At 38.3% G+C, this 12,425-nt stretch overlaps 1 protein-coding gene across 5 annotated transcripts in view; it reads right to left on the bottom strand.

Moving 5' to 3' along the window:
- MAPKAP1 (mitogen-activated protein kinase associated protein 1) overlaps nt 1-12,425 on the bottom strand; it is a 263,963-nt gene that overhangs the window by 143,783 nt on the left and 107,755 nt on the right. For 4 of the 5 annotated variants that reach the window (XM_008569957.1, XM_008569959.1, XM_008569958.1 and 1 more), the window contains one exon: nt 2,096-2,268. In XM_008569957.1, coding sequence (XP_008568179.1) covers nt 2,096-2,268 — 173 coding nt within the window. Of the gene's footprint in view, nt 1-2,095; nt 2,269-10,185; nt 10,246-12,425 lie in introns of those variants that run through there. The other variant, XM_008569960.1, reaches the window with a different exon arrangement.

The following is a 12,425-nucleotide window of genomic DNA, read 5'->3' as shown; positions in this document are numbered from 1 at the left end:
TAAGACTATTCCCCCCACAGGAATAACTAACTGGGGGCTCTGACTACCAAGGCCCTGACTAGGTGCCCCAAAGCCTAAGAAAAATCAGTATTTCACACTGGTAAATACATTTACAACATATTCTAAGGGAAGTAATACCCTAAAATAATCAACTCCTGGCACACTCTGCCTGTTTCTGTCCTTGGTTCTCTTTCTAGTCCACTAAGGTGTTTACCTTATTAAACTACAAGTATGTCAATAACATATTTTATTTACCATTACTATGTATTTGGAGCAGAATGTAGAATTTAAAACATGAACTTAAAGGACCATCATAACTGGAAGTCCATACTTTTCCCTCTGTTTAAAACACCCTCCTCTCAACCTCTCGGCATGACTTTTTCCTACTGCTCCTTCAGGTTTCAGTTTAGATGTCACTTAATAAAGACAGCTGTTCACGACTCCACTCTCACCCCCCCAAAATGGGGTTAGATCTTCTCATAGCACCTGATTTTACATGTAATTGTATTGTATAATTATTACCTATCTACCTTAGACAGTAAGGTCCCTGGTGGCATAAAACGCCTTTTTCACTTCTGTATTTCCAGATCTAGCACAGTGCCTGCAACAAATAAGCAGGGGTACAATAAATATTTTAACATCAGGTATAACAGAGTTCCATGGTAGAGAGTATAATATAACAGTGAAAAGCTGGGGCTTTTGAGTCAGAGACTGCTGAGTTTAAATACCAATTCTTCCACTTAGTGATTTAAGAAAGTTACTTAGTCTAAGTTTAGTTTCCTCATCTGTAAAATGTATGTCATAGTTCAGCTACTGTTTCTGTTACTTACTGTGTAACCCTAAGCAAGCTCCTTCGTCTCTCTTGGTTTCAGTGCCTGTACTAAGTGATGTTTTAAGAATTAAATCAGACAACATACATAAAGCCACTGGTACTGTGGCTCCCTTTCCTGTTTCTGTGTTCCCAATTCATGCTGAAAAGGGACAACATCATACTCAGCCTTGAGGAGAGCTGCTAACTCAACCCTTTTATGAGCCCAGAAGGTAGGAATCTTGACTGAAAAAATTTTCTACTGCCACCAGAGCAATAAAGATTATCTTTATTTCCACAACTTATTCAGGCAAAGTGGAGGGTGATGTCAACAGATCTTGAAAGAATAATTTTATGTGCAAATTTAATGTACATAAAGAAAAAAACAAAATAGCTGACTGGATCATATTGACTCTGAAAATGTGGGAGAAGAGAAAGTCTCCATGAGAATCCATTTTCAAAATGAAGGCATCTACTACATTTTGCTGTATTCCAAACCCCACTGTTGGAAAGAGCATGTAAAACTAGAAGAGGATGCCTGTTGTATAAGAAATTCAAGTAGGAGAGAGAAAATGTAGCAAAGCACTTTAAAGTTCAAGTTATAATGATGTACAGGCATAAAGATTCTACTTTCAAGCACTACATTTTTAATATAACTGTTTCATGAGGAATAGAGCCTAATGACTGAGAGAAAAATTGAGCCACTGACTGATAACAAAGAAAACCAAAGTTCAGACCAAAAGTTCTCTAGGAGGCAGAAGGAAAAAATGCAAAAACCTTGGCATGAGACAGATCTGGAATCAAATCCTAGCTCTGACATGTCCCATTGGTGTAACCTTCAGCAAGTAACAACTCTCTGACCCTGAGTTTCCTCCTCTGCAGAATGAGGATCATCACCCACCTCACAGGGAGATGAGAGCATCATACGAGATACCAAGTATGAAGTGCTCAGCATAGTACCCAGCTCCTGGTAGGTGTTCAACAGATGTTAGTTCCCTCCCATTACTTCCCACGCTGCTTTTATCAGCAGGTATCATAAAAGGGTTTGGAAATTGCTAAAATCCATTTTCTGTCTGGATTCACAAACTTATAAATCTAGTTTGCAAGCAGATTCTCTTGAGATATGCCTGAGATACACACGCCCGAGATCTGGTAAGCACCCTGGGCTGGATCAGTGTGGAGGTCTGGTTCCCAGACTAATGCCCTGAAAGACTGACCCAGCCTGATATGCAATGCACATGGCCAGGAGACCGCAAAACTAGAGCAGCCAAAAAGAGAAAGGATTACTTGAGCTTCGGCTCCCGTCCCTCGCTTGTGTACTGCCAACAGATGAGTCCAATCAGGTCCTGTACCCTGGCGCTGGCCATTGTCACCACAGTCATTGGCAGTAGTCTGTCCTGGCTTGAGTGCAAGGGGAGGTAGACATCAATCTTCTTGGTTGCTGTTGTACCTACATGACCCTGTAGACAGAACACATGCATGAGAGGAAAGCACATAACCACAGTCACGCAGACTCTACTGGGCCACAGCCACTGCTCTCCAGGCCTGTGTGCAAGGCAGCCATTTCTCATCCTTTCTGCGCAGAATTGCTGCAAGCCTGGGATGATCCCAAAGTGGAAACACTGTCTAGTTTCAAGGGTTTTTTTCTTACCTTTAATTTTCATTTCTAATTAGTCTAATGGACCCAGCTCTGCCAGCAGGAAGGTAAATGAGCACTACAACTAAGATGAATGAATAAAAGTGAGCAGAGGTGACGTTTGTTCTTAGGAGACTTGCTTTGCTAATTCAAAGTGGCCTTGGAAAAGTCACCATTAGGTGTTGGCATCCTCTGCCCTCCCTGGAAACTGCCATATCACTCCTCGAGACTTTGAGACAAGCTGCCTAACAAGCTGCCGTACCCTCTGTAGAAACATTTAGGCACAAAGCACTGGAACACCAAGTGCTTGCTTTCTCAGAGACTATCAGGGCTAATTCCACTATGCACTACATCTGTTTACTTCAGTACTGCACAAAGGTCCTTGGTCTTCCATTATTGCCCTAATAGCCATTCCCACATTGCTTTATATATCCCCCAATCCTTCCCACACACCTGCCCCTCTTCCCTCCTGAACCTTCCACTTTGCCCTCTGGAACTCATGCACTAACCAGCAAACGTCCATAAATCCTCAGCTGCTTTTTAAAAACATTCCCTCCACCTCTTTGCCCTAATTGAAACCTGCTGGTTGTTGAGGACACTGCTTCCTCTGCTGTCCTCTTAAATAGGACTGCTTTTCTTTATTTTTAATAACCCCAAATCTTCAAGGCCAGGAGCTGGAATAGGTATCTTTGTCCCCACAAACAATTCTAAACTATTGCATCTTTTTTGCAAAAATCCCTGTTTGCTTGAGGCCTAAACTATCTAATCACACCACCCTTTCCTCCTCTTTTTTTTGTATCCACCAACCTTCATGTCATTCCCCATCCTCACTGAAGGCTTGAACTCTTGACTCAGTCTTTTTTCCTACCCACATAATATGTTCATTACACAGTATGTAGAAATGTGTCACAGACAACTTAAGTTCAAACTAGAACATTTGACTGTCCCTCACTGCTTCCCGCCCTAGGTCACAACAGCCCCCCTCCTCGTTTCAATAAGTGCTACCACGACTAAACCAACTGCTTAAGTCAATGACCTTCGTTCTACTTTCTCCCTCATACTATTTATTCCACTGGTGTAGGTTCCAGTCTGTGTACTTCAAAAATATATTTCAGTAGGGAAAGAATCACCTTTTCAACAAATGAAGCTGGGATAACTGGACAGCCACATGCAAAAGAATTAATTTGGACCCCTACCTCATATACAAACATTAATTCAAAATGGATCAAAGACCTAAATGAAGAGATAAAACTATAAAACTCTTAGAAGGAAAACACAGGTGTAAATCTTAATGACTTTGGATTAGGAAATAATTTCTTTAATATGATACCCAAAGCACAAGCAACAAAAGAAATAAATTGGACTTCATCAAAATTAAAAACTTTTGTGCCTCAAAGGAAACTTAAGAAAGTGAACAGATAACCCACGGAATGGGAGCAAATACTTACAAATCATGTATCTAGTTAGGGTCTACTATCCAAAATATATTAAGAACTCTTATAACTTAACAGTAAAAATACAAGCAATCCAATTTAAAAAATGGGCAAAGGATTTGGACACTTCTCCAAAGAAAATATACAACGGTCAATAAACACGTGAAAAGATTTTCAATATCATTACTCATAATGCAAATCAAAATCACGAGATACCACTTCATACCCACTAAGATGGCTATAGTTGAACAAACAAAAACCCAAAACAATAACAAAAACCCTGAAAATAAGGGTTTTTGAGGATGTGAAGAAATTGTGACCCTCGTATATTGCCAGTGGGAATGTAAAATGGTGTCACCATTGTGAAAAAGTTTGGCATTTTCTCAAAAATTAAACATAGAGTTACTGTATGACCTAGCAATTCCACTCCTAGGTATATTCTCAAGAGAACTGAAAACATATGTTCAGATAAAAACTTGAACATGGGGCCAGCCCATAGCTCACTTGGGCGAGTGTGGTGCTGATAACACCAAGGCCATGGGTTCAGATCCCTATATAGGGATGGCTGGTTGGCTCACTTGGGAGAACGTGGTGCTAACAACACCAAGTCAAGGGTTAAGATCCCCTTACTGGTCATCTTTTGGGGGAAAAAAAAAAAAAAAAAGCTTGAACATGAATGTTGACAGCAGTATTATTCATAATAGCCAAAGAATGTAAACAACCCAAATGTTCATTAACTGGTAAATGGATAAAGAAAATCCATACAATGGAATATTATTCAGCCATAAAAAGGAATGAAGAACTGATATAGGCTACAACGTGGATGTACCTTGAAAACATTATGCTAAGAGAAAGAAGCCAGACATAAAAGGCCACCTACTGTAAGAACCCATTTACATATTACATTTCATCTAGAACAGGCAAATCCATAGACACAGAAATTAGATTAGTAGTTAGCAGGAGATGAGGGGAGATAGAAGGAGTAAAGAATTGGGAGGTGTGGGATTTCTTCTGGAAGTAATGGAAATATTCTGGAATTAGACAGTGGTAATTGTTGCATAACATTGTGAAAGTATTAAAAACCACAGAATTGTACACTTTAAAATGGTAAATTTTATGTAATGAGTTTTAACTCAATATAAAAATTGAAATATATATATTTCAAATCCATCCCACTTCTCTCCCCCTTCTTGCCACCAAAATACCATCAGGTCTCATCTGAACTATTGTTAATAGATTCCAAACTGAACTCTTGCTTACTCTAATTTGTCCTCCACATACAAGTTAGATTTTTTTGGCCCTTTTTGAGACTGGCCGCACCGCGCTCAGCCAGTGAGCGCTGTGAGCGCGCTGGTCATCCCTATATAGGATCCGAACCCGCGGCGGGAGCGCTGCTGCGCTCCTAGCGCCGCACTCTACCGAGTGCGCCACAGGCTCGGCCCCAAGTTAGATTTAAAACAAACAAAAAACTCAAATCTGATCATATTATACCCCTGTTTAAAATTACTTCAATGAGTAGTTCCCATACGCTTTGAGTAAAATCCAAACTTACAATGTCCAACAAAGCTGTATGATCTGGCTCCTGCCTCTCTCTCCAACATCATCTACTGCCATCCCCCTGGCCTGCTCATCATGCTTCAGCTACACTGGCCTTCTAGAAGTGCTCTGAACGTGTGTGTGCGTGCACGTGTGTACATCTTGCTTGCATGTCCCACTTTCAAGGCCTTAGTGGTGCTATTCACTATACCTAGCAGGCTCTTTTTCATGGTCTGTGCATGCCTGACTCCTCATCCTCTAATGTGTGCCCTTGGGCAGGTTACTTAAACTCTCCCTGCTTCTATTTCCTCATATGTAAAATGATAATGACAGGATCTACCTATCTTAAGACTTTTGTGAAGATTATTATTACTTACTACTATTATTATTCAGGGCTTAGCTCATAAGACTCCTCCTCAGAGAAACCTTCACTGATAATGCTATAGAAAGATGCTCCCTCACAGTTATTCTCTTATACATATCCTGTTCATTTCCTTCAGAGCACTTAACAATTTGAGATTATGTATTTATTTATGTACATCTTCAGTGTATGCCTTCCCCACTAGCCTCTGAACTTCCACGAAGGCATAATGCCTGTTTTGCTTATTTTTCTATACATAATGCCTAGCACTGTACCTGGTACATGGAAGAATCTCAAAAAAAAAATCTGCTGAATTACAGAATGAACGCCCGAGAAGACTCAAGTGCCTACCAGGACACTTGGTAGGAACTCAATAAATGTTAATTTCCTCCATCCCTCTTGCCCTTCTCCTCTATGGGTCTGTTTCCTGATCGTAGATGGAAATGGAAGGACTTGAGCAATCACATGGTTCCATCTTTAACACTCTATAATTTTATCATTCTAAGGTGAAAAGAAGGTCAGAATTAGAGTAAGGAAATACAGGTGACCATTGTACAATGCGGGGGTTTGGGGCAACGACCCACCACACAGTTGAAAATGCAAGTATAACTTGGAACTCCACAAAAACCTAATGGCTAATAGCCTACGGTTGACTGGAAGGCTTACTGAGAACATAAACAGTGGATTAACACATATTTTGTATGTTGTATGTGTTATATACTGTATTCTTAGATAAATGAATCCAGCATAAAGACCATAGTTTAAAAAAAAAAAAAGAAAGAAAAGGAAATTCTTTGAACTGCATGGGTCCACTTACATGATTCTAAATCCATGTATAAACAGACCCACACAGTTCAAACCTGTGTTGTTCAAGAGTTAACTCTATTTAAAGTCAGTTTAAAAAACATTTTTAGAGAAATTCTACTTCTCATATAACCCAGCATTTTTTTCCTGAGCCTCGTCTCTATATTATAAAGCAAATAATAAAGTAATTCTCCTACATAACGATCTCTCTTTCTCCCTCATATGGATATACACGTATGCATGCACACACATCCATGTGTCTTTTTCAGCTCGGAAATAATAATTCCAATAGCTAACAAAGATTTCTCTACAATGTAAGTATTCTGAAATTGTCAGGCAGGAAAACAGTTAAAATTAAAACAGTGACAATCTTCCTGAAGTGGGTTTATGGCCCTCATATACCCTCTTTTTCAGACCCAGATCAGTTGCTTGTCATTGATCGCCCTTTTTATTTCTGTTTATTTTTCCTTCTTCTAAAGAACTAGAACTGAGGAGGTACAGAGATCACAATATCTCAAGACATGAAGACTCAATGAGATGACAAATATGAATGTGCTTCATAAACTGTAAAGTGCTTCAGAAATGCAGAGTAGTATGCTAAAAAGGGCCTAAGTTGTGAAATCAGACCCATTTCTACTACATGAGGCCAAAAATGGATGAAACAGGAACCCTAATAATAATAATATGATTATTATAACAAGAGTGAGCATTTATTTAAAGTTAACTATTCAGTAAACTCTGCTCAATGTTTGCCTAGATTACCTCATTTAATTCTCACAATAACTCCAAGAAATAGGGTTCTGTCATTACCTTTATATCATAGCTGAGAAAACTAAGGCTTGTTAGGCTATGGTCATCTGCACAATGTCCCATAACCCATGTGAAAGAGCCAGGACTCAAACCCCATGTCAATCTAACTCCAAAGCCCCTACTTTAAATATCAATGCCTTTTGTCACTAAAGTTATTCTAAACGTTCTGAAGTTATTCTAAATTCCCACTCTCTAATGCTTGAAAATCATCCACACTCCCCCTTCTTTTTCTCACAACACACCAAAAGTTCTGCCTACAGCAATCTCCATAGAAGGAACTAGATCTGAGGAGCTGCTCAAGGAGAATTGTTAAGGGATTGAGACTCGAAGGAACTCTGCTATTGTCAGCTGACTGTAGGGCAGTCACTGTTGTTTAGGAAATGAGGGCAGATAGTTATACGGTACTCCTATGAATCCTTTTATCCTCTTTATTTCATAGTAAAATAGCAAGTGTGGGGAAAATTATCAGAATAAATACGGAAGATACTTATTAAATGAATGAAGCATTTTATCTTTTTAATCTTCTAATTCCATCTTGAGGCACTGATGACAGGAAAAAGTGCCTTGCGCAAACCATGAAATTATATATTTTTTAATAAGAAGCCTCCTCTGAAAAAGCTCACGGTAGTGGCAGTTAGCTCTAATAGTCCCTGTGTTGCCATACTTACAGGGAATCATCTAAAACATAAAACAATCCATCAACATAATAGAAAGTAATTAACTTATAAAAAAATAAGGTGACCAAAGGATTAAAAGTATTCATCACAGATCAAGGCAAGCAATATTCCAAAGACCAAACATCTAACTATTAAAAAAGCAACTAGCAATAAACAAAGATCATATCATACAGTTTTACTGCATGGCAATTTATGTGTTCCACAACACAGAATTAGGGAAATGGAGGCATAATTACAGCACAAGGAAGAGGGCAACACATAATAGGGGAAACTGGTTTAGTTTCATCTTTCTCAGTTACTCATGCTTTGAAAAAACACCCACTGAACCACATGAGACTCTGAAGACAAGGTCCAGTGAGAAACAGTACAGACCAGACCTTCACCAAGCTTGTGGTCTGCTGAAGGTCTACACTATACAGTGTGATAAAAACGTTAAGAGGGGAAAAGTACAGGCTTGTCATGAGAGTCCAGAAGCACCCAGACTAAAGGGGGTTGGCAAAAATAGACATAAAAATTTACGCTTCCATTCCAATAGAACTATTAAGCCAAGGAAAAGATGCATATTGTATTCACCTACTGTACCCATACACTAAAAGGTGAACAGGAGGAGTTCCCTCTGAGACACAAGGTTATGAGTGATTTTATTTTCTGCTTTATATTTTTCTATATTTTCTACAATGAACATGTATTACTTTTATAATTAGAAACAAAAAAGTAAATATAATTATAAACAAAAAAGGAAATAAAAAGAGAAAGAGTAACTACCACACTCAGGGCTTAAGAGTTTTAGAGAGGAAAAAGAAATTTTCAATTCTGAAAATGTAGCCTATGTCAAGGCGTCAAGCCATTTTTATTGAGAACATACTATGTGCTATATACTATGAGAGGCTGTTGGAAAAAATACGTTGAAAATATAACTCAGATACCTTCCTATGGCAGGGTAAGTAATTTTTACCAAAGAAAAATAAAGAATAATAAATCCACAATCAGCTGACAATTCTGAAGCTGAACCACCCTCTCCAGAGCAGACCCTAAATCAGGGATTGCCCCCAATGCAGGCTTCGGAAAAAAGGAAAGTACTTTCTGTAGCAAAACTTCCTCAACACAAATGCAATTCAGGAAGACCAACTAGACTCGAGTTCATATCCCATAGCTTCTCCATAACTTGAAGGTTCTGCAAATGCAGCCAGAATCTCATATTTAACATATCCCAGACCAGTTTTGTTCTTCATCAGCTCGTCTCTCATTCTATATTCCATTTCAGTTCATGCTTTCATCATCTACTCTGTCACCTAAGGTAGGAATCCTAATTCCTCTTTCTGTCTCATCCTCTACATCCAAATGCCTTTAAAATGCCTCTCAAATCTTTTTCCATCTCATCCTCACCGCCACTGCCCCAGTTCAGGCTTCATCAACTCTCAGCAAGACCACTGCAGTGATTTCCCTACTATGGCTTTATTCTAAAATCCCTCCCCTCTCCAAATCTTTATCTCCTTACTGCCACCAATGTGATTTTTCTCAAATTACAGACCATGCCAGTCCACTCAAACATATGATGGCTCCCCAGTGCTAACATTCCAGCTCCTCAGCATGGCAGTTAATAGCTTTCATGATCTGGTCTCAATGTATTATTGCTAAAGAATACTGAAGAGCACAGACTTGGGGTAAGATAGATCCAGGTTTGAATCCTGACTCTGCCACTTCTTACCTACTAGACCTTAGATTATGGGCAAGTAATCTCACCTCTCAGAACCTCCACTTACTCACTTAGAAAAGCAAATAAGATGTATGTAAAATGTCTGGCACACAGCCTGATCAAGAAATGTAGCTCCTCTTCTGTCCTTTAATTCAAGTGTCTCCTTTCAAAAAGGTGGAAGTCCAAATTAATTCCCTCTTCTCTGCTCCCCAAGCAATTTGATTTGCGTGGCCTTACGGTTTCACTTTTTTCTCTACCTACACCCTCACCACCTCCTTCCCCACTCTCTCATTCAACTGTGAATTACATAAAGGGAAGAGCTGTGCCTCACCCATTCTGTATTCTCGTAGACCTGAGAACATAGCAGAGATTTGGTGTTAATTTGCTGAACTGAAAGGACTCCTCACACTATCTTTGACTATACCTCTTCTACTTCCCAGGCCCTGTTCTTCAGGAGCATTCTTTCTTCTTTGAAATATCCCCAGGACCTAATACAGAACCGGAAATATAACTGTTACTTATACATATTGATGGAATGAATAATATTCTTTTAATACATGATTTTAAAGGCTTGTATTACATTATAGCATACGAAGGTACCATGAATCTATTCTTCCACTGTTAAAAATGGAAGTTTCCAATACTTCTCTTTTATAAATAATATTCTCATAAACATTCTCTTATATAAATATTTGTGCACATATAGTAGATTACTGGGTCAAAGAGTATGAATGCTTTGTGGTTTGTAATATGTACTGGAAAAGGTCACTCTTTTGATACGTGTCTTTATGCCAATCATGAAATACCAGTATTATAAACCATAGGTCGTCCAATTAGTAAATAACTCATAAAATGTGAAAACTTAAAAATTTACATAGAATGTGAATATGTACAGAATTGAAACACACAGAAATTGAATATGATGATGAATTAAAAGATTACAACTATACCAGATTTTTTTTACTATCTGATCCCATTAATTAAAATAGTATAATTGCTGCCTATTGGAAAATTAATTTCAAAATTAGGTACCTGATAGCTTCCAAAATAGAGGAAGCAGAAAAAACAACAGATGCTATTCAGTTCAAAAATTCATATCAAGTGAGTTAGCTGAATTAAGTCTTATGGACAGAAGGTTCAGTTAGCAGTGCTACTTAACATCAAAGTTTGTGAGTAACAAACCACATTATCAGACCTCAAAACTGTTGCTAAGTGTTCAATTTTTCTGCCAAGGGAAAGAAACAGAATAAGGATAGACAGCTTGGCTTCTGCAATTAAGGAGACAAAAAACAGGCAACATTATTCCATTAGTCACAACTGCACAAGCAAATCATTATATGTAATTTTAATGTAGAAATAAATATATCAGTGTATCCAGACTATGTAATGATGCAAATTGATAAAAGGGTTATTTGTAGCCTTAAAAAGGTAAAACTCTATTAGAGGAATGGCTGCAGTTCCACTCGACCAGTACTTTCCTCAACAAGGGCCAATGGCCTCATCTTTAATAATATGGTACGCAGACTTGATACAGTGTTCTCAAATTATCACTACTCTCATGATAATTAATGAACTTAATTGGATCAGAAGTAATGATTTTGAACAAAATCTGGCCTACATCTGGTATAAGCCAGGTTTAGTTGGCTATAAGAAATAGAGGGTCTATATGGGGAGGGGGAAAAACACCACCAAACACCAGAATTGAAGCATTTTTATCTTAATAAAACGCTGGCTTTTATGAGCTCGAAAAAAGAGCTCTTAAAAATGATACTCAAAATGGTAGCATTAAACTTATAAATAGATTTTACATGAAATTCTATGACAAATTCATTCAGAACTAGTGGCCTGGCTTTGTAGTGCTAACTGAACTCTCAATAAATCTGGAATGCTTAAAGGCTATTAAATTAACATTTCCCTGATCTGGCACCTGCAGTCAAGTTAATTTGTCAAAAACATTTCTACAGTTTGTCACTGGACTCTGTATTTTCTGACAAGTTAAGTTGAAAATAAAATTGACAAAATCTCATCAATTTCCTCTGAATCACCAACCTTGGTTCCATTAAGCTTTTATTATTAAGAACGTCAACTGTCACTCTTTCTTTAACAAGGTCAAGTTCTGATCTGGGTACCTCCAAGATTCTTGCTTTAATAGAAGCTAGAGAGGCAGTACGTGTGGTGGTTAAGAGCACAAGTTGTGAAGGCAGATAGAACTGAGTTCAATTCCCAGCAATACCACTTACTACTGTGTGTCCTTGGACAACATACTTAAGCTCTATGAGTCAATATTTCCTCATTTACAAAACATGGATAATAAAAGCATCTCTTCACAGACTTGTTGAGAAGATTCAGTGAGACTATGCATATAAAGCACTTATCATTGTACCTATCCACAGTAAATGTCCCAAACATGTTGGTTGTTTATTGTTTTCTTTTTCCCCCTACCTTTTTCCTACTTTTATATTCATAGACTTTTTTTAAAAAACAACTTTACTGCCATTCATAGACTTGAAACTGTAAGGAATCTTAAGGGTCACATCCCCTTTAAAGCATTTTCAACCTCTCCTGAACACCTCCACTGATGAGGTCCCTGCACCTTGTGAAGCAGACCCTTTGCTTTGGTCTTTTGAGCAATTCTGAATGCTAAAACATGTTGAGGTACAATCT

This window comes from Galeopterus variegatus, unplaced genomic scaffold (assembly GCF_000696425.1).
Source record: "Galeopterus variegatus unplaced genomic scaffold, G_variegatus-3.0.2 Scaffold549, whole genome shotgun sequence".
In the NCBI taxonomy this organism is placed as follows: domain Eukaryota; kingdom Metazoa; phylum Chordata; class Mammalia; order Dermoptera; family Cynocephalidae; genus Galeopterus; species Galeopterus variegatus.
This window is presented reverse-complemented; position numbering and strand designations above follow the sequence as displayed.